This window comes from Pseudorca crassidens, chromosome 15 (assembly GCF_039906515.1).
Source record: "Pseudorca crassidens isolate mPseCra1 chromosome 15, mPseCra1.hap1, whole genome shotgun sequence".
In the NCBI taxonomy this organism is placed as follows: Eukaryota; Metazoa; Chordata; class Mammalia; order Artiodactyla; family Delphinidae; genus Pseudorca; species Pseudorca crassidens.
Genome location: NC_090310.1, coordinates 6,517,838 through 6,542,279, shown reverse-complemented (window position 1 = coordinate 6,542,279; position 24,442 = coordinate 6,517,838). Strand labels below are relative to the sequence as shown.

General features: G+C 55.0%; 4 protein-coding genes across 18 annotated transcripts; 2 read left to right on the top strand and 2 right to left on the bottom strand.

Annotated features, from left to right (window-relative positions):
- The first annotated feature begins 2 nt into the window (after positions 1–2).
- On the top strand, positions 3–13,139 carry TAF6 (TATA-box binding protein associated factor 6). Of its 9 annotated transcripts, none has more exons than XM_067705693.1 (16): positions 72–206; positions 481–661; positions 3,936–4,151; positions 4,244–4,330; positions 4,455–4,608; positions 4,815–4,871; positions 4,956–5,075; positions 5,304–5,449; positions 5,547–5,624; positions 5,737–5,838; positions 5,945–6,127; positions 6,516–6,590; positions 6,727–6,852; positions 7,400–7,573; positions 7,864–8,061; positions 8,205–8,843. In XM_067705693.1, exons 2-16 carry the CDS (start codon positions 626–628, stop codon positions 8,583–8,585), a joined length of 2,133 nt encoding a protein of 710 aa, XP_067561794.1. In that variant the 5' UTR covers positions 72–206; positions 481–625; the 3' UTR covers positions 8,586–8,843. The 9 variants fall into 9 exon arrangements, 8 of the variants coding, with proteins under 8 accessions (XP_067561799.1, XP_067561794.1, XP_067561797.1 ...); XM_067705692.1 differs by having other exon boundaries at positions 198–322; XR_010934805.1 differs by lacking the exons at positions 72–206; positions 8,205–8,843 and adding exons at positions 9,613–9,901; positions 10,515–13,139 and having other exon boundaries at positions 213–661.
- AP4M1 (adaptor related protein complex 4 subunit mu 1) lies at positions 8,769–12,770 on the bottom strand. 2 transcript variants are annotated; one of them, XM_067705704.1, is made up of 15 exons: positions 12,634–12,770; positions 12,444–12,532; positions 11,961–12,067; positions 11,786–11,882; positions 11,545–11,655; positions 11,376–11,456; positions 11,099–11,161; positions 10,934–11,000; positions 10,780–10,833; positions 10,546–10,652; positions 10,350–10,444; positions 9,962–10,006; positions 9,678–9,728; positions 9,432–9,543; positions 8,769–9,260 (listed from the first exon to the last, which is right to left on the bottom strand). In XM_067705704.1, the coding sequence occupies exons 1-15, from the start codon at positions 12,689–12,691 to the stop codon at positions 9,036–9,038; spliced, it is 1,362 nt and encodes a 453-aa protein (XP_067561805.1). In that variant the 5' UTR covers positions 12,692–12,770; the 3' UTR covers positions 8,769–9,035. The 2 variants fall into 2 exon arrangements, with proteins under 2 accessions (XP_067561805.1, XP_067561806.1); XM_067705705.1 differs by lacking the exons at positions 8,769–9,260; positions 9,432–9,543 and adding an exon at positions 9,263–9,381.
- MCM7 (minichromosome maintenance complex component 7) lies at positions 13,006–20,374 on the top strand. Of its 5 annotated transcripts, none has more exons than XM_067705685.1 (15): positions 13,006–13,139; positions 14,333–14,412; positions 14,717–14,881; positions 15,042–15,166; positions 15,240–15,420; positions 15,725–15,862; positions 16,152–16,301; positions 16,502–16,616; positions 16,708–16,839; positions 17,057–17,140; positions 17,419–17,812; positions 18,084–18,167; positions 18,758–18,926; positions 19,697–19,806; positions 19,995–20,374. In XM_067705685.1, the coding sequence occupies exons 1-15, from the start codon at positions 13,109–13,111 to the stop codon at positions 20,194–20,196; spliced, it is 2,160 nt and encodes a 719-aa protein (XP_067561786.1). In that variant the 5' UTR covers positions 13,006–13,108; the 3' UTR covers positions 20,197–20,374. The 5 variants fall into 5 exon arrangements, with proteins under 5 accessions (XP_067561786.1, XP_067561787.1, XP_067561788.1 ...); XM_067705687.1 differs by lacking the exon at positions 13,006–13,139 and adding an exon at positions 13,629–13,685; XM_067705688.1 differs by lacking the exon at positions 13,006–13,139 and adding an exon at positions 13,809–14,037.
- Positions 20,375–20,711: 337 nt separating this feature from the next.
- Positions 20,712–23,395, bottom strand: COPS6 (COP9 signalosome subunit 6). Of its 2 annotated transcripts, none has more exons than XM_067705684.1 (10): positions 23,299–23,395; positions 22,972–23,097; positions 22,626–22,757; positions 22,223–22,311; positions 22,065–22,127; positions 21,681–21,728; positions 21,490–21,604; positions 21,308–21,400; positions 21,110–21,210; positions 20,712–20,970 (listed from the first exon to the last, which is right to left on the bottom strand). In XM_067705684.1, the coding sequence occupies exons 1-10, from the start codon at positions 23,372–23,374 to the stop codon at positions 20,830–20,832; spliced, it is 984 nt and encodes a 327-aa protein (XP_067561785.1). In that variant the 5' UTR covers positions 23,375–23,395; the 3' UTR covers positions 20,712–20,829. The 2 variants fall into 2 exon arrangements, with proteins under 2 accessions (XP_067561785.1, XP_067561784.1); XM_067705683.1 differs by having other exon boundaries at positions 21,110–21,228; positions 23,299–23,374.
- Between the last annotated feature and the right edge of the window lie 1,047 nt (positions 23,396–24,442).

Sequence of the window (24,442 nt, the reverse complement as noted above, 5' to 3'; positions counted from 1 at the left end):
GCCGGATAGTGAAGGAATAAACTGAAGTAATTACAGCAAGAGGGTGTGCTCCTTACACGTAGGCACAGAGACAGCATTTTTATATAATTTCAGGCCGTGAGCCTAGGGGGCTTATTCCGGCTCGTGGAAGGGGCAGTGACCTGCTCTCGGTCTCTGCCAGGAACTGCTCCTGGAGGGGGCGGGGCCAACATGGCGCCGAGCGCCGGGTGAGCGGCGGTGAGAGGCTCTTCCTGCGCTGGGCGCTCGACTGGCGGGGGCGGGTCTGAGTGGTACCCGGGACTAGACCCTTTGAAGGGCCCGTGTGGGGACCCGGAGGAGGACGGTTGGTTGTGTGTCCGTGCGCGTGGGGACTCTGTGTGTTTGCATTGGAGGGATGTTGGGGGGATGAGGTGGGCTCTCTACGCCTTCTTTCTCGCTGTACCCATTGCCTGGGGACCTTAGACCTGCTTCCCTGCTGGGGAAACTGCTACACGGATCTAGGTCAAGTTATTCTTCTGGGAAGCCTTCCTGCCGACTCCACTGACCTGAGATTTCCTGAGGCCGTGGCGTGTTATTTGAGCCTGTACTGGCAGAGGGTACCGCGGGGTATTGAAGGAGTAGTAGGAGTTCGCCAGGGAACTGGGACATGACCGCCTCCTGTATACCCGGCTCCAGGCACAGAGTATGTTGAATAAATGTGTTCCCTGCAGATAAGACTTATAAAAGCGGGGGAGGAGACCTGGGATGGTTTGAGAAGAACTAACTTGTATTTCGCTCCCATCTTCCCGCCCCTCCAACAGGCCCACACCCGCCCTCCACGTACACCTCGCAGTCAGTCCAAAACACCTTTGACATTAGTCTTCCTAATGCCAGCTTGAAGCGAGCCACTTTCCTTTTGGACACAAAGTAGATTCCAAGCTTGGGCTTATATCTTGTTCACTTGATAACAGTGGTACTTGAGGGTTTAGTGAGCACCTAATTCCTAAGCCTTACAGTTCATTCCTTTATTCAGCAGGTATTTATTGAGTATCTAGTGTGTCTCAGGCAGCAGTCCGGGGTCTCAGAATACATCAGTGAACGTAACAAAGATCCCTGTCCACACAGTGCGGGAAGCGGAGATGTGGTGGTGATAAACAATAAGAAATAATACAATATGTATCAGCAGATGTTAAATTCCATGGGAATTTTTTTAAAAAAGCAGAGTGGGGGTGGGGTGCAGTATTAAAGAGGGTGATGGGAATAGGCAGCCAGGGAACATCTGGGGAAGAGCATTCCAGGCAGAGGGAATAGAGCAAAGGTTTGAACAGCAAGGAGGACAGTGAGGCTGGATCAACGTGGAAGAAGGAAGGAAAGGAGGTCAGAGATGTGATGGGGAGAGAGTAAATCACAAAGGAGCTTGTAGACCATAATAAGGATTTCGAATTTACACTGTGGCACATTGGGAGCCAGTACAGGGTTTTGAGCAGAGAAATGACCCAAAGTGGTTTATTTTTTTAAAGAATCACTCTGGTTGCTATGTTGGGAATAGATGTAGGGAGCAAGGATGGAAGCAGGAAGACCTTATCAGGAGGCTGTTGAAGTTCCCCAGGGGATAGATGCTGGGAGCTGGTCACACAGTGGGAGTGGAGGATCAGATTGGATCACCTGGTGGATTAGCTTTGAGGGCTCACATAATGAATGCCCGCCTGGATGAATGGTGTTGCTATGAAGATGAGAAAAGCCGAGGCTGGAGCTGGTGGAGTGGGGTCATCAGGAGTTCAGTTTAGAAGGGATTCTAAGTAGCCAGTTTGATATACAGGTCTGGAGCTAGGAAGAAAGCTCTGGGCTGGGGATATAAATTTGCCATCATCAGCCTATAAGCGATACTGAAAGCTGTGAGAATGGTTGAGGTCACCAAGGGAATAAGTATAGCTCATAGCTGTACAAGGACCAAGCCCAGGGCACTGCAACATCAAGCAGACGAGGAGAAGAGGAAGCAGCAGCAGAGGAAACGTGGAGAAAGTGGCCAGTGAAGGAGGAGGAAAACCAAGAGAAGGTGGAGTAGCAGTGGTGTCAAGACAGTGTCTCCAGAAGGTAGTAGGCAACTATGCCCTGTGCTGCTGAGAGGTCGAGGAAGATGGGGAAGGAGATGGGACTTTGGATTTGACAATGTAGAGTCACAACTTGATGAGTGGTTTCAGGCACCTAATGGAGTCAAAAGCCTGACTAGAGTAGGTTCAAGAGGAATTAGAGATAAGACAGCTCTTTCAGGGAGTTTTGTTGCAAAGAAGAGCCAAAAACCCCCAGAGTATCGCTAGTAGAGAAAGTGGGATGAAGAAAAGATGTTTTTCTCTTTTTAAAATTATTTATTTATTTATTTATTTTTGGCTGTGTTGGGTCTCCATTGTGGTGCGCGGGCTTCTCATTGCGGTGGCTTCTCTTGTTGCGGAGCACTGGCTCTAGGCACGCGGGCTTCAGTAGTTGTGGCACGTGCGCTCAATAGTTGTGGCACGCGTGCTCAGTAGTTGTGGCTCGCGGGCCCTAGAGCACAGGCTCAGTAGTTGTGGTGCACGGGCTTAGTTGCTCTGCGGTCTGTGGGATCTTCCCAGACCAGGGCTCGAACCTGTGTCCCCTGCATTGGCAGGCAGATTCTTAACCACTGCGCCACCAGGGAAGTCCAAGATTTTTTTAAAAATTTTAACTGTGAAATACACATAACATAAAACGTACCATCTTAACCATTTTTAAGTGTACACGTTAGGGGCATTAAGTACATTCACACCCATCACCACCATCCATCTCCAGAACGCTTTTCATGTTGTAAAACAGAAACTGTACCTATTAAACAATAACTCCCCCTTCTCCCCTTCCCAGCTTCTGGCACCCACCACTCTGCTTTCTGTCTCTATGAATTTGACTACTCGAAGAACCTCATATAATTGGAATCATACAGTATTTATCCTTTTGTAACTGACTTATTTCACTTAGCACAACGTTCTCAAGGTTTATTTGTGTTGTGGCGTGTGTTAGAATTTCCTTCCTTTTTAAGGCTGAAGAATATTCCATGGTATGGGTGGACCACTGTTTTGTTTTTTGAAGATGGGAGAAATAACTGCATTTTGTAGGGCTAATGGGAGTGATCTGGTAGGTCGAGGAATTGACGATGATGCAGGGATGGGGGGGGGATGCTGGAGGGATGCTTGAGTTGGGAGGGGCATGACCAGAATCTCTACAGTGAAAGGGAAGGCAGAGCATGAGGGCGCCCTTGCTGCTCAGCGGGTGCACGTGGTCGTGGGAGCCTGGGGAGGTCTCTTCTGATGGCCAAAAATCAGGGAGGAGAAGAGGTGTCAGATGAGACAGAAGGAACCTGGGTGCACTGAAATGTAGGACCATCAGGCAGCATTAAGGGCCCGTTTGAAGTTCGTGGCCATGAAAAAAGTGCACATTGGTCAGGATGGTTGTGCATTTTCTCATCACATTCAATTGTAAGGGCACATAGGCTCAGACAGGGAGAGTTGTTTTTAACCAATGTTGTATTTTTGTCAAGTGTGAATAATGATGCATGACGGAGCAAGACACATGAAAGCAGGCACATTAACAACCTTAGGGAAAAAAGATGCTTTCCACATTTTACAGAGAAGAAACCCAAAGCTGGGAGAATTTAAGTAACTTGCCCAGGTAACATAGCTAGGTAGTGCCGGGGGTGGGATTTAAACTGAGAGCTGAGATCATTCCACTATACCTCCCTTGTACTGTGCCTGGCGTAGAATCAACTCGATAAATTGTGTCGAACTGGGTCCAAGTGCTACCTCCTCCTGTTCAGCCGGTGCTGTTCACATGGGGATGGACAAAGGGCACCCCCCGAGCCCCTTCCCCCCTCACATCTCCACTGTTTTCCCTTTGTTGCGGCCCCTCCTGAACGGACAGCCCCTCTTCTTGGGATGTCCCTCTCACGTTTCCTCTCACCCCCCTGCCAGGGTCTCCATCTCTCCGCCCTGGGGCATCTTCCTTCAGGGGAGGGGAGGAGGGGCTCCAGAATGGCTGAGGAGAAGAAGCTGAAGCTGAGCAACACCGTGCTGCCCTCGGAGTCCATGAAGGTGGTGGCCGAGTCCATGGGCATCGCTCAGATTCAGGAGGAGACCTGCCAGCTGCTGACAGATGAGGTCAGCTACCGCATCAAGGAGATTGCACAGGTACCCTGGCCTCACTGCACTGTATGGAGGGTGCTGCCCAGGCCGCCTTCTTCCCCAGGGTCTCGGGCTGACATCTGTCCTCCCATCCCTAGGATGCCTTGAAGTTTATGCACATGGGGAAGCGGCAGAAGCTCACCACCAGTGACATTGACTACGCACTGAAGCTAAAGAACGTCGAGGTGATGGGAATGCACAGGACTGAGGGGGCAGGGTACTGAGACCTCCCATACGGTACATTTGCCTCAGCCAGACCTGCCTGCTTGGGCTCCCTTCTCATCCCAGTGTCTCTCCGTCCTGTTGTAGCCACTGTATGGCTTCCACGCTCAGGAGTTCATTCCTTTCCGTTTCGCCTCTGGTGGCGGCCGGGAGCTTTACTTCTACGAGGAGAAGGAGGTTGATCTGAGCGACATCATCAATACCCCTCTGCCCCGAGTGCCCCTGGATGTCTGCCTCAAAGGTTGGGGGAGGGGAGGGGAGAGCAGGGGATGGGGAGCAGGGAGGGGAAGGAGCAATGTGTATGGGTGTGAGGAAGCACGCGGTGAAGGAGCCCTCAGTGTGAGATCCCTGGTGAGGAACAGGAAGGAAAGCACGCATCCCTTGGTGTGGAGTGACTTCCTGATGTCTGCGCTCAGCAGTTCACCTTAACACCTTCCTTCCTCGCAGCTCACTGGCTGAGCATTGAAGGCTGCCAGCCAGCTATTCCAGAGAACCCACCCCCAGGTAACCTCCGTGCCCAGCGTCCAGCACCCACCCCTCTCCCTCCTCCTCCCTTTACATCTCCTGCCTTGACTGCTTTCCCACCAGCTCCCAAAGAGCAGCAGAAGGCTGAGGCCACAGAACCCCTGAAGTCAGCCAAGCCGGGCCAGGAGGAAGACGGCCCCTTGAAAGGCAAAGGTCAGGGGGCCACTCCAGCTGATGGCAAAGGTCAGTACTGCTGGGCCAGGCCTCTTGCCCCAAAGCCAGATGGTCATTTGTGAAGTGGGTGAGGTCAGGGCAGAGGGCAAGACCTCAGGCCAGGAGCCCCAGAGAGGATCAAGAAGCCCCAGGGAAGCCGGGTCTCCCTGGGTGGGGGAGGTGAGGGTTGAGGTGTGTCTGGCGCTGAGGCCTCCTCTGGAGCTTTCTTTTCTAAACCTGTCTTCCCACTTCACACAGGGAAAGAGAAGAAGGCGCCACCCCTGCTGGAGGGGGCACCTCTGCGACTGAAGCCCCGAAGCATCCACGAGTTGTCTGTGGAGCAGCAGCTGTACTACAAGGAGATCACAGAAGCCTGTGTGGGCTCATGTGAGGCCAAGAGAGCGGTGAGGCCCCGCCACCCGGCCCTGGCTTTACCCCTTCGAGGCCACCCGCGCCCCCCGCAGTGTCGGCCCCTCTTCACTCGCTCCCCTCCCCCCACAGGAGGCTCTGCAGAGCATCGCCACGGATCCGGGGCTCTACCAGATGCTGCCGCGCTTCAGCACCTTCATCTCAGAGGGGGTGAGAGGACGCGGGAGGGGGGGACCTAGGACAAGGTTCCGGGGTGAGGAGGAGGGAGAGGAAGCTCACCGGAAGGGTCCCGCTGCCCCATCGCTTCTCTCCCTGCAACCAGGTGCGCGTGAACGTGGTGCAGAACAACCTGGCCCTGCTCATCTACCTGATGCGCATGGTGAAGGCGCTGATGGACAACCCTACTCTGTATCTAGAGAAATACGTGAGTGGACCTGCCCGCCCACCTCTCATCCCAGGCTCTGGGGACCCTGCCACCACCCACAGGAGACCATTTGTCAGAATCAGCTGACTCGAGGCTTCTCCCTTAGGTGCATGAGTTGATCCCGGCTGTGATGACCTGCATCGTGAGCAGACAGCTGTGCCTGCGGCCAGATGTGGACAATCACTGGGCGCTCCGGGACTTCGCCGCCCGCCTGGTGGCCCAGATCTGCAAGCATTTCAGCACAACCACTAACAACATCCAGTCCCGGATCACCAAGACCTTCACCAAGGTGAGCCGTTTCCCATCACTACCTGGGGTTGTCACCAGAACAATGAGAGCTTCACTCAAACCATTGTGGCTGCAGGAAATGATGCTGAAACCCAGGGGCAAGGGGGCAGGGGGACAGGGACTGGGACTTGAGCTGCATCTCTGGTGTCTTTTTTTTTTTTTTTTTCCTAATTGTGTGATTCCATTAACTTAAAGTTCAAAAACCAGAAAAACTAATCTCTGGTGGTAGAGGTCAGAATAGCGGCTACTTTGGGAAGGAGAGGGTGGCTGGGAAGGAGCTGTCATGTCTTAATGGTTTTACTAGGAAAATTTGTGTATGAGAGACTTTGGTCCTTAGTAGTTAGCTTTTCACACCCCTTTATTTGGGTTTATTTTCCATCCCCTTACAGAGCTGGGTGGATGAGAAGACCCCGTGGACAACGCGCTACGGCTCCATCGCAGGCCTGGCAGAGCTGGGACATGATGTTAGGCCCCAGCGGGGGGGGGGGGGAGCCCTGGGGGAGGGGAGGGATCGTGAGGTCAGAGTGGGCAACAGCCCCCTGACCTGGGAGACACTGTGGTGACCCCAGGGCCCCGGCTTCTCCCCTTCTCTTCCAACAGGTGATTAAGACTCTGATTCTGCCGCGGCTACAGCAGGAGGGGGAGCGGATCCGCGGGGTCCTGGATGGCCCTGTGCTGAGCAACATCGACCGCATAGGGGCTGACCACGTGCAGAGCCTCCTCCTGGTGACAAAGCCCCACCCCCACCCTCCCCCATTTCTTCCCGCTGATCCCCCTCTCCACCCCCCACCACACACACACAAGGATAATGTTTAGCAAACATACAGCATCTTTCATTCATCTATCCCATCTTCGCCTCTTACGTTCAGGGCACACCTCAGAGTCCCATATTGTTTCGCAGCTGGAAAAACTGAGGCACTAAGGGGTTAAGTAAGAAATAAGAGTCTTAACTCTCAGCCTGTGACTTCAAGCCTGCACTGCCCCTGATGCTTCTGCACCACTCTGGCCCATTCTGTGCAAGGCACATGCCCTGTGGACCTTAGATATCACCAGCGTAATTACTCAGCAAGTTCTCCACTCCCACCAGCTAGTGCCCAAGTTCTCTATGAAGAAAAACCACAGCATTCCTTACACACTGATAACCCAGCACAGCCTGGCTTCCAGCAGGAACACTGAAATAGTGGGTGACCTCCTTTCTCACCCCTTCCCCCATCACGATTCTCAGAGTCACTGCCCTCCCTCTACCTGGCTGCTCTTTGCCTTCTCTCTGCAGAAACACTGTGCCCCTGTTCTGGCAAAGCTGCGCCCACCGCCTGACAATCAGGATGCCTATCGGGCAGAATTTGGGTCCCTCGGGCCCCTCCTCTGCTCCCACGTTGTCAAGGCCCGGGCCCAGGCTGCTCTGCAGGCTCAGCAGGTCAACAGGACCACTCTGACCATCACTCAGGTCAGTACAGGGTCCGGGGAGGACAGGTGAGCAAGTGGTAAGGTGAAAATGAAGAAAAACACGGCAGTGGTTCCCATCCAGGCGGGACTCACACCACGAACTCGGGCACACACACTGACTTTTGTAAAACACAGGCCCCCTGAGTCAGCCGTCTTTGGGGGTGTCCAGGCCCCCTTTGTGATGATGTCCCAAACCCAGTGAGACCCACGAGGAGCAAGAGGAGCCCTTCTTTTCATAGCTGGTATCTTTCATAGATGGTGACGTTTTCTTCCTGCTGCTTCTTCCTACAGCCCCGGCCCACGCTGACCCTCTCACAGGCCCCCCAGCCTGGCCCTCGGACCCCTGGCTTGCTGAAGGTCCCTGGCTCCATTGCGCTGCCTGTCCAGACACTGGTGTCTGCTCGAGCTGCTGCCCCGCCTCAGCCTTCCCCTCCCCCAACCAAGTTCATTGTCATGTCATCATCCTCCAGCGCCTCATCCACCCAACAGGTATGTGGAGCCGTGTGGGACCAGGGGTGGTGGGGACTGTGTCACCATGTCACCGATTATTTGGTTGGAGCAAGGGAAGTATCCCCCGGCCTCGGGTGTGGGAAGAGTGCAAGGCAAGCGGCACTGCCTTTCTCCCCGCCCAGGTCCTGTCCCTCAGCACCTCGGCCCCTGGCTCAGGCTCCACCACTACCTCTCCTGTCACCACCACCGTCCCCAGCGTGCAGCCCATCGTCAAGCTGGTCTCCACCGCCACAAGCGCGCCCCCCAGCACTGCCCCCTCTGGTCCCGGGAGTGTCCAGAAGTACATCGTGGTCTCTCTTCCCCCCACAGGGGAGGGCAAAGGAGGCCCCACCTCCCATCCTTCTCCAGCCCCTCCCCCGACCTCAGCCCCCTCCCCGCTTGGGGTCAGCGCCCTATGTGGGGGGAAACCGGAAGCTGGGGAGAGCCCCCCTCCCGCTCCAGGGACTCCGAAGGCTAATGGCTCTCAGCCCCCCGGATGTGGCTCCCCTCCGCCTGCGCCTTGATGCTGTCACACGTCTGCTGACCTTCTTCTCTCCCCTGTACTCACTCTCCCTCTCTCCCTCTCTCTCTTTCCCTCTCTCCCTCTCTCTCTCTCTCTCTCTCTCTCACACACACACACACACACACACACACACACACACACACACACGTGCGCGCGCGCTGGGTGAAAGGAAATAGTAGTCAGCTTCCCCCACGTGACTTTCTCTTTCAGTATTGTACAGTCAGTTCCTCAGAATAAAAGTTTGATTTTTAAATTGTGATCCACCTCAGTCCTTCCTGGGTCAGATCCCACGGACGGGCGGTTGAACCCGTGGAGCCCCCCTGCTCTCTAGGACTCAGGACCCTTCCAGCCAGAGCCACAGCCACAGGCCAGGATGCTGGGAGAGGAAACGTTGTCCTTGTCCTGATGCACAGATCACCTCCTTTGCCACCTGTGTCCTCGTTTGGGAGGCTCAGATCCGAATGACATAGGCGTCGCTGTGGCTTAGGTGTCGCACCCACTTGTGGGGATTGGCGTTGCCGCATGGTCTGAACGCCAGCCTGAGGAAGCGAACCTGGAGGCCAGAGCATGTGTGCCGGGGAAGTTCAAACGAGAGACTGGCGGGGCCCAGCCCCAGAGGAGGAGCCGAGGTGGAGGGGCCTTGGCCGGGAGGCCCAGGGAGGCCCGGGACGTCCATCTGTGAGGGGCAGAGGCAGGAGGAGGGTGCTGAAGGCATCAACAGGAAGGAGGGCAGGGGAGCCGAGGGGCCAGGAAGCTGACCACGCAGACCGACCGCATTAGGAGGCTATGGGTCAGGGCTGAAAGTGGAGGTGGGAGGAGAGGGCCTTTGAGACTCAGCGGCTGATACCTGGAAAAGGCCTGAGAGCTGAGAGCCTCCCTGCACCCGAGGAAGGTCCCAGCGAAGGGCTCCCTCCCCCAGCTCTGCCTTCTGCTCTGGGCTGCTCAGCTCCTGAGACAGGCTGGAGTTGGGAGAGGAAAGGTGCTGGGTTAGCCCCTGCCATCCCACAGCTCCCACTTTCCTCCCCCAGTGCTGTCCTGTTGTCCGGAGAAGCTGGTAAACCCACCCGTGGGCCCACGGTGCACACATGCTCACCTGACCACCCCCCGTGGCAGGGGAAGGTGCAGCCTGACGTTGAGAGCCTGGCTGCAAGGAAAAAAGGACCAGAGTCAGCCCCAGGAAGGTCGTGACGTGTCCCATCTTCATTACTGTCATGACTGGAGTTCTGCACAAGTGCCACCCCACCCCCTTCCCAAACTCTAGTGCCTCTAAGCTGGATTCTGAGGCTGGTTGGCCGCACCTGAAGGTGGAAACAGCAGGTATCTTGGCCTTGTCTCCTACCCTACGTAGCTGGACTAAGCTTGGCTACCCCCACTTACCTCTTTGGGGGCAGGTCACATCGTAACTTCAGATAAACCTGGAGCCTGGGTGGGAGGGCACAACACCATTACTCAGGCCCTATCCTACCGGCATCTCACCATCCCTCACACAGGGCCCCCACGTGTGGCTGCGTGGATTTTGCCCCAAGACAGACAGAGAAGGGCTGAAATCCACCCAACTCCACGAGCCATTACGTTCACGGAGCTGGGTCCACTTGTGGGGGAGGGTGCTTTTACTAACTCGGAGCCAATATCACCACCACCACCACTCCTTCACAGCCAGTCCGAGGGGTAAACAGATACGTGTATATATGTGCACACACACGTACATGCGTACACATGTTGGCTTGGGCTCCAGAGAACTTCTAGAACGGGGAAACGGTCTCACCTGCCTGAGCCTCGGTCCCAATGCACGGAAGGAAAGAGCCGGAAGGGGAGCGGGGAGGGGAGGTCATCTGAGAGTTGATACCTCATCACCGTCAGCTGAGACCAGAGAGGAATGGAGGTGAGTTTGGTCTCCTCACACCTGAACTGCCTCCCTTCCCCTCGGTAGGTGGAATATGCTAGGCCAGCCCGATCCTGACCTCACCCTGAGGTGGCTGCAGGCGGAGGATTCGATGAGATTCAAACTCATCCAGATGCACCGAGCTGTGAAATGAGACCTCATCCACCCGAATTCCTGGCCCATAACCTGGAAAGAGAGAAAGACCCCTCTCCTAACCCATATTTTGGGAGGGGGTGGGGAGCTGTCTCTAACTTCCCTCCATGAAAACTTTGACAGTGACCTCGACCTAGGAGAGAAAGACCCACTTTCTCACCTCTCAGTTCTGACTTCCCCACACAAAACTCTTCCGTCAAGCCGATGCGCATCTCTGTCAGAGGAAAGAACAGAAGCAGCAGCCAAATACCCCATACATGCCACCAAGGAGCCTGTCCCAAACCCCACCCTGGTCCAGCCTGCAGGCTGCTCACCAGAGCCGCTGGGCAGAAAGCTCCTGAGTCGTATCTCTCCCTGCACGTCCACCTTCAGCAGCGAGCCCTGAGAGTGACAGGAGGTCAATGCCCAGACGTGACCTCCCCGACACACTTCCCAAAGGTCGCCTGTCCTCAGCCGCAGGGCTGGGGGCCCAAACTTACGTTAGAGGCTATCAGGACGGACAATCTCTCGACCACATCCAGAAACACTTCATTCTTTTGGCTCTAAGGAAAGAGGGATTTGGGGGTTGATCAGCCTGTGTTCTAACGCGGACAGGCAGAAAGGACAGGACAGTGGAGGCTGGAGCCCTGGGTTGGGGACGCGGGTAAGGAAAGGGATCATCCACGTCTAGAGAAAGTGGAAAGATATGCTGGGATCTTGGACTCTGGGGGCTGAGAGAAAAACCAGAGGATCTGAACCCATCAATCCCTCCCTCACCTGGTCAGAGCGGCTGGACAGCACCGGGCGGCTGGCTGCACTGCTGGGGGCCACCTTGCTCTGTTGTGTCTCAGCCCCAAACTGGAAATCATCCAAAGCAATCAATCCTCACGTATGACACTTCCCACTAACCCTCCTCAATCCTGGCCTCATCTGTCCGTGGACTGACCAAGCCAACGCTGCTGAGGTCAAAGAGGCTGAAGGGTTTGCTGACCACAGCCTCCGTCTGGATGAAGTTCCTCAGCATCTCCGTGGATGTGGTCTGTACATAGCCATAGTCCTATAGGTAAAAGAAGGGCAGTCTTTGGGTGGTCGGGGGGGAAGGGGTGAAAATGAATGGACTCAGCCTCCCAACCATGGGATGCATCTTCAGGGAACGGGGGACAGGGAGGGACATCCTTGGACCTCACCAGCACTTCATCCAGAAGTTCGTAGACCAGAGCCACGTTGCGGGAGATGGTCCCCTCACCCAGGGAGCCACAGTAATCACCCAGGAGCGTGGCTAGCCTGCAGAACAGGACGGAGTGTGCATACCCTCCTCCTCTCTGACCCCCACACCCGTGTGCCCAGCCCCGCCCTCCTCACCGGGAGAGCAGCTCTAGGAGGCTGAAGGGAGAAATGTTTTCGGAAGTCGTGGCCACCAAATAGAGGCCGCTGTGTCTGATGTGAATAAAATGACGGTCATCGTGGTGCTGAGGCAGAGGCAGGGGGAAAAAGCATTAGCAAGAAAGAGTTGTAGTGATTCCTGGCCCATGAGACCTGGGCTGGTATCCTGATTCCCCTACTTACTAGCAACGTGCTTGTGCCACATACGAAACCTCCCCAGGGCCCAGCTTCCTAATGTGTAAATGGAGTTAATAATAGTACCTATTCCAGAGTGGCTGAGGATTGAGACGTGCGGGGAGCTGTGCCTGGTGCATTGTGAGCGCTCAATAAACTTTTATTAATATTATTTAGAGGAATGTACCCCCCAACTGGAAGCTCTCAAGGAAACAGCCCTGGGAGGAGGCGCCCCCCACCCAGACCCACCAAGCGCATCCCCTCCACCCCACCCCCGCCAGTGGTTACCATGACAACCGGAGACTCGTCTCCAGGCAGTCCCGTCAGCTTCCGGTAGAAGAGCTCGGCCACATCCCGGCCTCCGCTGTCTCCGCGGACTGACCGGGTGGAAGGACAGCTAAGGAGCTGGCGACACTGGCTGGCTCGGGGGCACTAGTCCCACCCAGCCCCTCCCCCCGGCCCCGCTGGCCAAGGATACAGTCCTTGTAGATGAGCGGGTCCCCCTTGGAGGACAGAATGAAGAACTGGGAAATCATGGCCGTTCTGGAGAGTAGACCAGGATACAGCGAAAGTTGGGCCTGCCCCGCCCTGCGGCCCCGGAACAAAAGGACGCGAGTGGGCTGGCCCTTTAAGAGCGATTCTCCTTCGACCGCGGGAAACCCGGCGCCCGCCCAAGCCTCGCCCAGCCTTTCCCTTCTGACACCCGCGCCGCTCCCCCGTCACTCAGCCCAGATTCGCCCGCTGATTGGTCGTGGCAGGGGCCCGTGGCGAGCGGGAGGGGCGGAGGGCATCTTCTCCGATTGGCCCGCACTCAGCGGCGCTGGTCACGTGGGGAGCGACGTTTCGCGCCAATTTCGGTTGGTCGCCCGCAGTCCGCCGCGCGGACGTTTTTAGCTGTCCGGGGAGTGAGAGCTCAGAGCCCGCGAACTGCTGCCGCACAGCCCTCAGCAGCAATGGCACTTAAGGACTACGCGCTCGAGAAAGGTGAGGGTCTGCAAGTGTGGGAGGGGCGTCCTGCGCGGGAAGTTTCCTGGTCAACACCTGTTTGGGTGAGCGGGGGTCCGGGGCGCCGGGTTCGGCGCGCGAGGCCCGAGGCAGGGTCGGGAGGTGGCGGGTTGGAGGCACGGGGTGCCTGGGATGCGCACGGGGCGCCGAGGTCGGGGGAAAGCTGGTAACCGCGTACGGGAAAAGAAGTAGGGGTCGTGGTGGGTGGGCGGACACCCCGGCTGTAAGTTCCAGAAGGAAGGGTCGCGCCAAGGGGAGACCAGGATCTCAGGGAACCCTGTCAAAAGGTTCAGGGTCGGCCACCCGTAGTCCCACTTCCCTCCGCGCTCTTAGGTGCTCCGAGCGCCAGAGACGCGCCGAAGCTCGGGGGGCGGGCAGGCCGGCCGCTGCGCTCCGGGATTGGCCGCGTTAGGCCCACCTCCAAGCGGAAGTGGAGGCGGGCGGAAGTTGCGCGACGCCGCTGGAAGGAGTGTCGTGTGTAAACAGTGTCCTTCCGCGCGGTGGCCTCGGAGAGAGCTGCTGAGGGTGGGGGCCTGCCTGGAATTGGGGTGCTTATCAGAGGCAGAGGGAGGGAGTGGTGGGGTGGGACGATGTGGCCCTTGACGAGCCGGCCAATCGCCGGACGGGCTCCCGCCTTGGGCGGAGGAATCCCGGGCTGTGAGGCGGCGGCATCTGGGCCCATGTGCTTCTTTGTTTACTAAGAGCGGAAGCCGTGGCGGGAGAGGGGGTGGGGCGGAGGACGGGCCTGGTGGCGGAGATCCCAGTGAGGGCAGCGGTTTAGGGGACCGAAAGAAAAGGAGAATAAAACGCGTGGAAGAAACGCTGAGAACCTTGAGACCTGAGTGTGTTGCCGGCTGTGGGAGGCCCTTAGGAACCGGTACTGAGATTTCTAACTAAGGCAGAGAGTGGAATTCCCCTGCGGGGAGGGTATCGGTTAATACTTTAAACTGCCCGGGGCCGCTTTTTCTTCCCTAGGCCAAAACAGGCTTGTGAAAAAGAGTTCTGCCCTGTTTGGGGAGAATTAGGTAGGCTTATTTGAATGTTGTTTCGATTGATGAGTTCATCGATCTGATTTTAAATGGAGGTGAGTTTCTTAGATTTCTCTCAGACGGGTTTTGCAGTAAGGTATCTGAAGAAAGGTTGACTTTTACGGTTTTACGCTTTTCTTATAGAAAAGGTGAAGAAGTTTCTACAAGAGTTTTACCAGGATGATGAATTTGGCAAGAAGCAGTTCAAGTATGGCAACCAGTTGGTAAGTCTAAGGTTGGGTAGAGGGAATGGGGCAGTGACTTAAGCTATAAGAGCTATTAGCAAATGCATTTTTGTGTAAGTTACAAGCTTAACACTATACCTGATACCAGTGTATCACTAGATTCACAATAATTAAGGTATTTTCAGGGGTTGGGGGGCTGAGAAGTGAGTCTTGTTCTGTCTCACACTGCTGTTTCTCCCATGTGGGGCCTGGGACCTGTGTGCTGAGCTTGTGGTGACAGATTTTTGCTTGTCAACACTGGTAAGGTAAATTTGGTCCCGTGGCTATCTCCTCTCCACCCCAGGTTCGATTGGCTCATCGGGAGCAAGTGGCAGTGTACATAGACCTAGATGATGTAGCTGAGGATGACCCTGAGCTGGTGGATTCAATTTGTGAGAACACCAAGCGCTATGCTAAGCTCTTCGCTGATGCTATACAAGAGCTGCTGCCTCAGTACAAGGAGAGGGAGGTGAGAAAAATGCAGGGCATGGAACTTAGGTATTTTTCGAGAAGGTTCTTGGGGGGGCAGAAAGCTGGCTTTCCAAGCTGGCAGAAAGGGGGCAGTGATTTCTGCTGGCCCCCTTTACGTGCTGTCCTTTCACCATCCTGGTTTTTGCCTTTTCCTTTAGGTGGTAAATAAAGATGTTCTGGACGTTTACATTGAGCACCGGTTGATGATGGAGCAGCGGAGCCGGGACCCTGGGGCAGCCCGGAGCCCCCAGAACCAGTATCCTCCTGAACTTATGCGCAGATTGTGAGTGGTCTCGGTTGGGAAGGGTGTGGGGTTTGATCCCCAGAGCCTTGCTAACGACAGTTTTTTCCCTTAGTGAGCTGTATTTTCAAGGTCCCAGTAGTAACAAGCCTCGCGTGATCCGGGAAGTACGGGCTGACTCTGTGGGGAAATTGGTAACAGTGCGTGGAATTGTCACTCGTGTCTCTGAAGTCAAACCCAGGATGGTGGTGGCCACTTACACGTGTGACCAGTGTGGGGCAGAGACCTATCAGCCGGTATGTATGGAGCAACGAACAGTGCATTTTGTAAGAACTAGTTTTGTCTGCTGACGTTCACTTGTTACATTCTCTGATTATTGTAAAGCATGCTGGTGTGTTCACCTTTCATTTTCTTTTTAGCGTGGAGTGGTCTTTTTGTACATTCTATGTTTTTTGTGTTTGTTGACATCTACTAGGGATAACGTAAGACGTTCGAAAGTTCCTTGGCTTTTGTGACAAAGAGGAATGTGATTCAAGTAACTGACTCTAAGGGGCTCCTTTTCTTATGATTTCCTTTGGTGTTTCCTTTTTTGTATCTTAGATCCAGTCTCCCACTTTCATGCCTCTGATCATGTGCCCGAGCCAGGAGTGCCAGACCAACCGCTCAGGAGGGCGGCTGTACCTACAGACACGTGGCTCCAAGTTCATCAAATTCCAGGATATGAAGATGCAAGAACATGTGAGTTTGGGGTGTGTGGTCCAGGACCCAGGGAAGGTGGAGCTTGGGAGTCCACTGGAGTAGGAGGAAGAAATTAGAACAAGCGAGAGAGGAGCTGAGGCAGAGAAGTCATCAAGAGCAGCAGGGAAGTTTAACTGGAACTTTCTGATTAAGTTGGGAAGAGGTAAAGGAGAGCTCAGCTTCCCTCCTGTGGGCTTCTGTGAGGCCGAGCAGGCCAGGAAGCGGAAGAGCAGTGTGCCTGGGGAGGGGAGGTTAGTCTTCGGAGGCCTCACGTACCCTTCTCCCCCAGAGCGACCAAGTGCCCGTGGGAAATATCCCTCGCAGCATCACAGTGCTGGTAGAAGGAGAGAACACAAGGATTGCCCAGCCCGGGGACCATGTCAGCGTCACCGGTATCTTCTTGCCAGTCCTGCGCGCTGGGTTCCGACAGATGGTCCAGGTGAGAAAGGGAGTTTAAAATGAGGAGGTGGTTTTTCCTTTTTCTTCTTATCCCCTTATTCTTATCCAGCCCCACAGAGAAGAGTGTCAATAGCAGGACACCAAAGCAGAACGAAAGGTTTTGTTAGGAACTCCTGAGGGAATCACGTGGATGGGCAAGTTAAAGAACTTCATCCATACCCTGGCATCTTCCTGCCCAAGGGTTTACTCTCGGAAACTTACCTGGAAGCCCATCGGATTGTGAAGATGAGTAAGAGTGAGGATGATGAGTCTGGGGCAGGAGAACTGAGCAGGGAGGAACTGAGGCAAATTGCAGGTGAGGGGTCGGGGGAAAGACTGGGAATGTGAGTTTCATCCGAGCACTTTTTATCCCCCAGAAAACGCTTTTACTTTTCCCTTTCCCACAGAGGAGGATTTCTATGAAAAGTTGGCAGCCTCCATCGCCCCAGAGATCTATGGGCACGAGGATGTGAAGAAGGCACTGCTGCTCCTGCTGGTGGGAGGGGTGGACCAGTCTCCTCGAGGCATGAAGATCAGGGGTGAGTGCAGCGTTCAGGAAGAAAGGATGGGTGACCAGGGCCCGTGTCCCATAGGCCACAATAAAAGAGCAGGCGTCTTGGCTTCCAGGGCACAGGGTGGGATTAAAAGAAATGGTGCTGGGCATGATGGGGGCAGATCTCGAAAGCACTTTTCTCTGTGTTTGGACGACTTGCATTGAAGGAATAGTCATTCAGGGGCTTCCTTCCCTTCCTCCAGGCAACATCAACATCTGCCTGATGGGGGATCCTGGTGTGGCCAAGTCTCAGCTCCTGTCTTACATTGACCGCCTGGCCCCCCGCAGTGAGTAGTCAGATCCTGGGAAAGGCAAACTGAGGGCAGGAGTAGGACCACCACGCGTCCGTGTTTGTTCTCTTCTGGGAGCGTTGGGAAATGGAGATTCAGTGCCACCACCCACAGACCTGCAGCTGCCTTGGGAAGGCCTGGCTGGGTCAGAGCAGTTCAGTACAGGCATTGCCTCACTAGCCCTGTTTCTTCTGTCCTTTGCCCCGTTGTTGCTCCCTTGTTCTCTGCTTTTCCTAAACATGTCTATTTTCTTTCTCCCTGGCCCTTTTGTTCAGGCCAGTACACAACAGGCCGCGGCTCCTCCGGAGTGGGGCTCACAGCAGCTGTGCTGAGAGACTCCATGAGTGGAGAGCTGACCTTGGAGGGTGGCGCCCTCGTGCTGGCTGACCAGGGTGTGTGCTGCATTGATGAATTTGACAAGATGGCGGAGGCTGACCGCACGGCCATCCACGAGGTCATGGAGCAGCAAACCATCTCCATTGCCAAGGCGGGCATCCTCACAACGCTCAATGCCCGCTGCTCCATCCTGGCTGCCGCCAACCCTGCCTATGGGCGCTACAACCCTCGCCGCAGCCTGGAGCAGAACATACAGCTTCCTGCTGCGCTGCTCTCCCGATTTGACCTTCTCTGGCTGATCCAGGACCGGCCTGACCGAGACAACGACCTGAGGTGAATGCAGCTCAGCACTCAAGGAGACACCCTTTAGTAACAGTCTCTGGAGTTGGAGGAGAAATTGGAAAACGCATTGTCTGCTCATGGAAACTCCACAACCTTTCCCTCATACAGCAGGGGCTGGTCGGCAGTTGTTAGAGTGGGTCAGGGTTGAAAGTTTGTCCCTGCCAGGCTGTGAGGTGGAGAGGTGAGGGGCCAAGATGTAGAGTTTGGGTGTGACGTGTAGCACCAAAGAGACAGGGTTCCTACTTGTCTCCCCTCTTCCCAGGTTGGCCCAGCACATCACCTATGTGCACCAGCACAGCCGGCAGCCCCCCGCCCAGTTTGAACCTTTGGACATGAAGCTTATGAGGTAGGAGAGCTGGGCGAGGACTGGTGTACTTGCCCAAGTGCCATGGGTGGCAGTGTCTTGGCCTGTGTGTGCGTCTCTTGAAAAGCTTTCACTCCTCCTCCACCACATGTCCTGAGTCTAAGAACAGTGAGTCTAGGTCCCCCCAGCCTGGCCACGGGAGACCATGACACAGAACCTGCCTTTCATGCTACCTCCACCACCTGCCCATCTCAGGGTTGAGACAGGTTCAGATTTTTGGCAAAGCTGCATCCTGCTGTACAGATACTTGATAGCACTATTCTCTCCATGGAGTCTGTCCAGGGACTCCCAGGGATTCCTCAAGTTTTTCTTCTTTTTACCTATTCACTTGAAGTTAACAAAACCGCCTCTTAAGACAGGTGGATTTGTCATATTCATGTAAAGGCCATTTTCCTAAAAATTGGGGAATAATTTGAAATGCAGCATTTGGAGAAATCCATCAGTGATACTTAAGCAAGCAAATACTCATCTGCTGATTTTTTTTCTACTTAAAAATACCCCCCCCCCCAAAGTAAAACTCTTAATGCAGAAAAAACATACTCTTTGCACCCCTCTCTCCTGCTTTCCCACAGACGTTACATAGCTATGTGCCAGGAGAAGCAGCCCACGGTGCCAGAGTCTCTGGCCGACTACATCACAGCAGCGTATGTGGAGATGAGGCGCGAGGCCTGGGCCAGTAAGGATGCCACCTACACTTCCGCCCGGACTCTACTGGCTATCCTGCGACTGTCCACTGCTCTGGTGAGTGCCAGTCTGTCCTGCTGGAGGATGGTCCATTTGGGCTGTACTGGGCAGCCTGCCTTAACGTGGCCCCTCTCGCGGCCTCCCTCCGCGCAGGCCCTGCCGGGGCTAAAGTGCTGACAGTGCAGATAGCGGTCCTCTCCGTGCTACCGCACTGTGGGTACTTGCTGCTCCAGCAGGGCACGGCCAGCGTCCGTGGAGGGAAAGGCCTTCTCCCTGCTTCTCCGACCTCACCGAGGGGGTGGATGAGTTAACTTCACTCCCTGTGTCCCAGATCCTGTGCTAGGAACGTTCATTTCTGTCCTCACATCTTGGACCTTAGTCCTGGGGGCTCCAAAGTGCTGTTCGTGCAGGTAGTGTGATTACCTGACCTACTGCTGAGCTAGCACTTCCCGAGCCCCAGGGACACTACCTCTCTGCCAGTTGCTTTCTTGGCTGAGCTCCCCAAGCTCCATCTGTCGTGGTGGGGAGCCCAGTGGAGTTCAGAAGGGTCTGGTCTCCCTCACAGGACAGCTGAACACCGGGACTGGCCAGTGTTGAGAGGCGGAGACTTGGGCAATTGCTGGACGCTGCCCTGGGCATTGCACTTGTCTCGGTCTGACAGTGCCGGCCCCACACTGCGGATGCTTGGCGGGAGGGGAGGGGCCTCTACTCCTTTGTGAGTAGGAACACGTGGGTTGCCCAACCTTAAAGCTGGAGCTGTGGGGGGGGTCCCTGACTTTGTTCCACCCCCCTCCTCCCGTTCCCATCTCTCCCTACCTTCCCCTTAGGCACGTCTGCGAATGGTGGACACAGTGGAGAAGGAGGATGTGAATGAAGCCATACGGCTAATGGAGATGTCCAAGGACTCCCTTCTGGGTGACAAGGGGCAAGCAGCCAGGTGAGCGGCTTAGTGAAGGATGTCAGGAGTTACCTTGACCTTCTTGAGCAGAAAATTTATCCTGTGGCTTCTGCATCCCTGTGTCTGTGATGTTGGCCTCAGAATTCTAACCCTGACCACTGCTGTTCTGTTGGTACTGGGTGTTCTTGTTGTCCCTGACCTTGCACACCCATGCTTGTTTCCTCCAGGACCCAGAGACCAGCGGATGTGATATTTGCCACTGTCCGTGAGTTGGCCTCGGAGGGCCGCAGTGTCCGGTATTCCGAGGCAGAGCAGCGCTGCGTGTCTCGCGGCTTCACACCTGCTCAGTTCCAGGCGGCCCTAGACGAGTACGAGGAGCTGAACGTCTGGCAGGTCAATGCCGCCCGGACACGGGTCACTTTTGTGTGATTCGAGTCGCTTGAGACACTGGTATCTACTCTGCATATGGTCCTAATCCCCCTTACTTTAAAGACCTAGAGATGCCCTTGAGGGGAAAGGAGGATCCCTTCTTTTTGCCAAGCTGCACTTGTTTTACTTATTCATTTTGCTAATAAAGTGTGTGTAGATTTGCTGCCTTCTGTTAAAACAGGGTATTTTGAGTTTTCTAGATTCCTGTCTTTTCCCTTTATGCTTGTCTTATTCCAGCCACTCATAGTCTACTCAGGGGAGTTCTTGCTCTGCCTGCCAGGCACTGATAAGAGACTGCACGGGGTCTCCACTCCCTCCCCCGCTCCAGTTCATAGTCTCAAAGTATGGACACGAGTACCTCTGCCTCCTGGGGTTCAGGCACATACCTCCCTGTGGTAAACACTCAGTGCTGCAGTAACTGAGAAACACTTCTTGGCCATCCACTGAGCCTGTAGGATCAAGGCTTTAAGATCCAAAAGAGCGTGGCACCTAACAGAGAGGACAGAGCCACTAGAAGGGGTGCGGAGGGGCTGCTCCCCTTTTATTAGCAACAGGTTTCTCTGAATGGAGTGTAGCACCCTCTTCTCGACAGCTGTCCGACCCCTGTGCTGCATCCTTTCAAGTACCCTCTCATCAGAAGAAGAGCCCCCGCATCCGCCTGCCAATGCCTTGTCGGTCATAGAGGACATTGAACTTGTTCACAAACTGGTTCATGGTGTTGCACGTCTTGGTGATGGTGCCAAGGTAGGCCATGAGCCCCACGTCATTGCATTGCTGCGAGGGAACAGAAAGAGCCAGTTCCCCAGGGGCTCTGGGTCCCCCGCTGCATGCCCAGGGAACAGCCAGGTCCCAGGTCCTGCGTGCAGAAATGACGGTGCGAGCCCCACCTCCCTGTCCTGGGCTTTACACTCACATCGTAGAAGTCTGTCTTGAACTTGTCTGTGCTGAGCACTGGGAGGCAGTGACACAGAGCATAGGCCTCACGCAGGATCTCATGGTTAAAGGGGACCTCGCCTAAAGGCACAACAGAGGCTGCGTTAACGTGGATGCTGTCGCTTCCCCAGGAGGGAGAGGAAAAGGGGTTCAAGTGCCGGGGAGACACCTGTCCTACCTGCTTCGGAGGCCTTGACGTACTCCAAGATGAGCTTGACACGGCTGTGCAGCATCTTGATGGCACTGTGCTGTGCGATCAGGTGTTCAGCCACTGCAGGGGGACAGGGACAGGCCAAGGTGGAGAAGGAGTGGGGCCACACCTTCCACCCCCACTTAGGAAGCCCCTCCAGCCTCCCCTACCAGTGGAGTTCTCTCCACTGCCTGTTGCTGTCATTCGTGCCACGTGGTCCACACCAATGCGTTCAGCTTCCTCTGTGGCCAGAGTGTAGGTCAGCTCAGCAAACAGCATTGTGGCCTACAGGGCACACACAGTCAAAAGGAGGAAATGCCAGGAGCAGAATCTGAGGGTTGAAGGGCAGGGCATTACCTACCTCTCCATTGATTATATCTATGACAGACTCAAAAACGCTGACGGGAAGCTGTAAAGAAGAGATGGGAGAATAGCTCTTACTGACATCAAACACACCTGAACCTATATGTTAAGTGCCAAAAACTTGGGCTTGGCCCTTTCACATTACATTTTCTCATCTAATCTTCCAAAGGACCTAGTGAAGTAGGAATTACCCCATTTTACACACGGGGAAAATGCACTTTAGAGGTTAAGTGACTAACCCAAAGTCTCACAGCTGGTAAACTGCAAAAGAGATTCAATTCAATAAAAATGTCATACAGTTAAAGATAGCAGGATGAGAATGAAAGATGGCCATAGTGATGGACAAGCAGGACAAAGTGGGCACGGGGTCAGTTTTACTCACATCTGTGTGCTTGGTCATAGGGTTCAACTTAAGAAACAGAGGACTCTCAATTATCTCGCACACCTGGAAGAGGGGGAGAATACACACAAGTGTCAGGGCCCATCTTCCCCTCATCCTCTAGTCTCTGCCCCAGCATGCACAAGTGTGAGTGTGTATACCTGCTTATGGACGTGGATGTCGGAGGGGTCAGGCGGCCCCCCTGTGGTATACCAACCGAGGAACTCCAGCTCCTTGAATACCTGTTTAACTGGAGAGGAAGGGGCCAGAATATTTCTTGAAACCATCCTTCCTTAATTTGAAATTCCTGGTGTATTTTTACCAGCTTCTCCCCTTCCCATGTTGGTTCTATTTAGAATAATTAATCTCCTCAGTCTTCTCACTTTCTTTGCAGGGAATAACTGAATGTGTCCTTTTTCTAAGGTCTCTTCAGCTACTCTAGCTTCACTTTTCCTCCGTTCTCGTCCTATCCTGTTTACTTTTTTTCCCGACCCTCTCCATCTTCCCCACTCTGCTTTTTTTCCCCACTCCCACTCCTCTCCCCCACGTCTATTCCCCTCTCACACTGCTCCTCCTTGGTGTAATAATATTCCTTGTCAATGATAATCTTCTCTTCCACGGTGTGGGACAGCAGCTCAAAGGAGTTCATCACCTCGATATTTCGGCCCTCCTGCTTCCCGATCAGAGCCCCAATCACTGGATGAGAGAAGGACACATAAGAGGTGAGGGTAAGGAAACCCCAAACTTCCCTAATCATTATAGCTCGAGGGTCTGAGGTCAGTGTGAACCAAATATTAGGGAAACGGTGATCTGCGGAGGAGGAACTGGCTTCAGTAAAGGAAGGGGAAAGACCACCATTTGGGGGAGGTGACCAAGGAGAGGAGGCTGGAGAATTACGCCGAACACTCACCCTGCATAGGCCGCCCCTCCTGCGAGCGCATGCGAATCCAATGATCTGAGATGTTGAGAATGACGAGGGGATGAAGAGCGACTGAAACGCTGCCAGTCACTCCGGAGGCCATCACGCTGGGCACGACTAAGGGAGGAGGAAGAGGGGGTGAGAGTCCTCCCGGGAGACGGGAGTGAGAGACGGCAGAGTCGGGCCATACATCCCTCCCGCAAGTTAACCCAGGGAGCTCGCTTTTGACCCGCCCTCCCGACTTCTCCCGGGAGTCCAGGACGGCCTTGACGCGCCCCCAAGGAAGTCTCCAGAAGCCGCTCCCGCGCGGCCCATTACCTGCTGCATCCACCTCCATCCCGCTGCTCCCTCCGGTCCCGTTCGCCGTAGGGGCCGCCGCCGCCGCCGCCGCCATTTCCCCCGCGCCCGCCAGCGTCGGCCCCGCCCCCTCCCTCCCTCTCTCCTCCCCCTCCCTCCCCTCCTCCCCTCCCTCCCGGCTTCCGTAGGCAGAGGCGCATGCGCAGTGTCGCCGTGGCGCGCGCACGCCCCGAAACCTGGGGCGCGCCGGCTGTATTTACCTAGTCTCGGTGGGGTGGCACAGGCGGCCCTGGGGTGGGGAGAGCCGGCAGGTTTTCGTAGCCCCTCTAGCCTTCAGCTGACCTTGAACAAATTACCTAACCCCACCCTGCTCGTCCTCGTCAGTAAAAGTGGGATCAGACTACCTAGTTCCTAAGGCTGTTGCAGAATGAATGAAACGTCCCGTTGCTGCCTTCAGAATAAAACCCAAACCTCTAACCATGGCCTGCCATGCCCTGCAAGATCCGGCCACTGCCTGCCGGTGGCCCTGGCCTCTGCTTTTCTGCTTCTCGGTCCCCGTGCTTCAGCCACACTGGCCCTCACGTCTGTTCCTTTCACACCCCTCTCTCACCCCCACCTAAAGGCCTTCTGTCGCCTTCATCACTGTAACCCCTGTGACCAAAACTGTACCTGAAACATGGGCACCTAAATGATTTTTGAGTGAATGCTTTGGCGGTGGAGCCTGGTCTTGAGAGGCTCCATCCACACGTCCTATCTTTCCTCCTTCTGTATTACCTAGGGCACTAGGAACACCCCCTAGTGTTTTCTAACCTCTTCCAACCTCCCTCTACCCTCCATCTCCATCATTCTTTCCAAACTCACCTCTGGCAAACCGGGCCTACTCCAGCCCTCTCCCCAACCCTGCACCCAAGCAAGTTGTGTACACTGCGTTTACTCCATCTTGTTGCCCCTACAATTTCGCTGGCTCTTTTAGTGTGTGTCTACACTGAACCCAAAGTGTTAGCACTTGGAGAGCAGGTAGAGACCTGTATCTTGACTCTATGGAGGCTACTCATGCCCAGAACCAGCAGGTCCCAGGAGATGTTTTCTGGTGATAATGGTGCCTTCTGTGAATTAAGCAATCTTTCCTAAATGGAGCCTGAGTGAAGGGAAGTTAAAGGGCAAG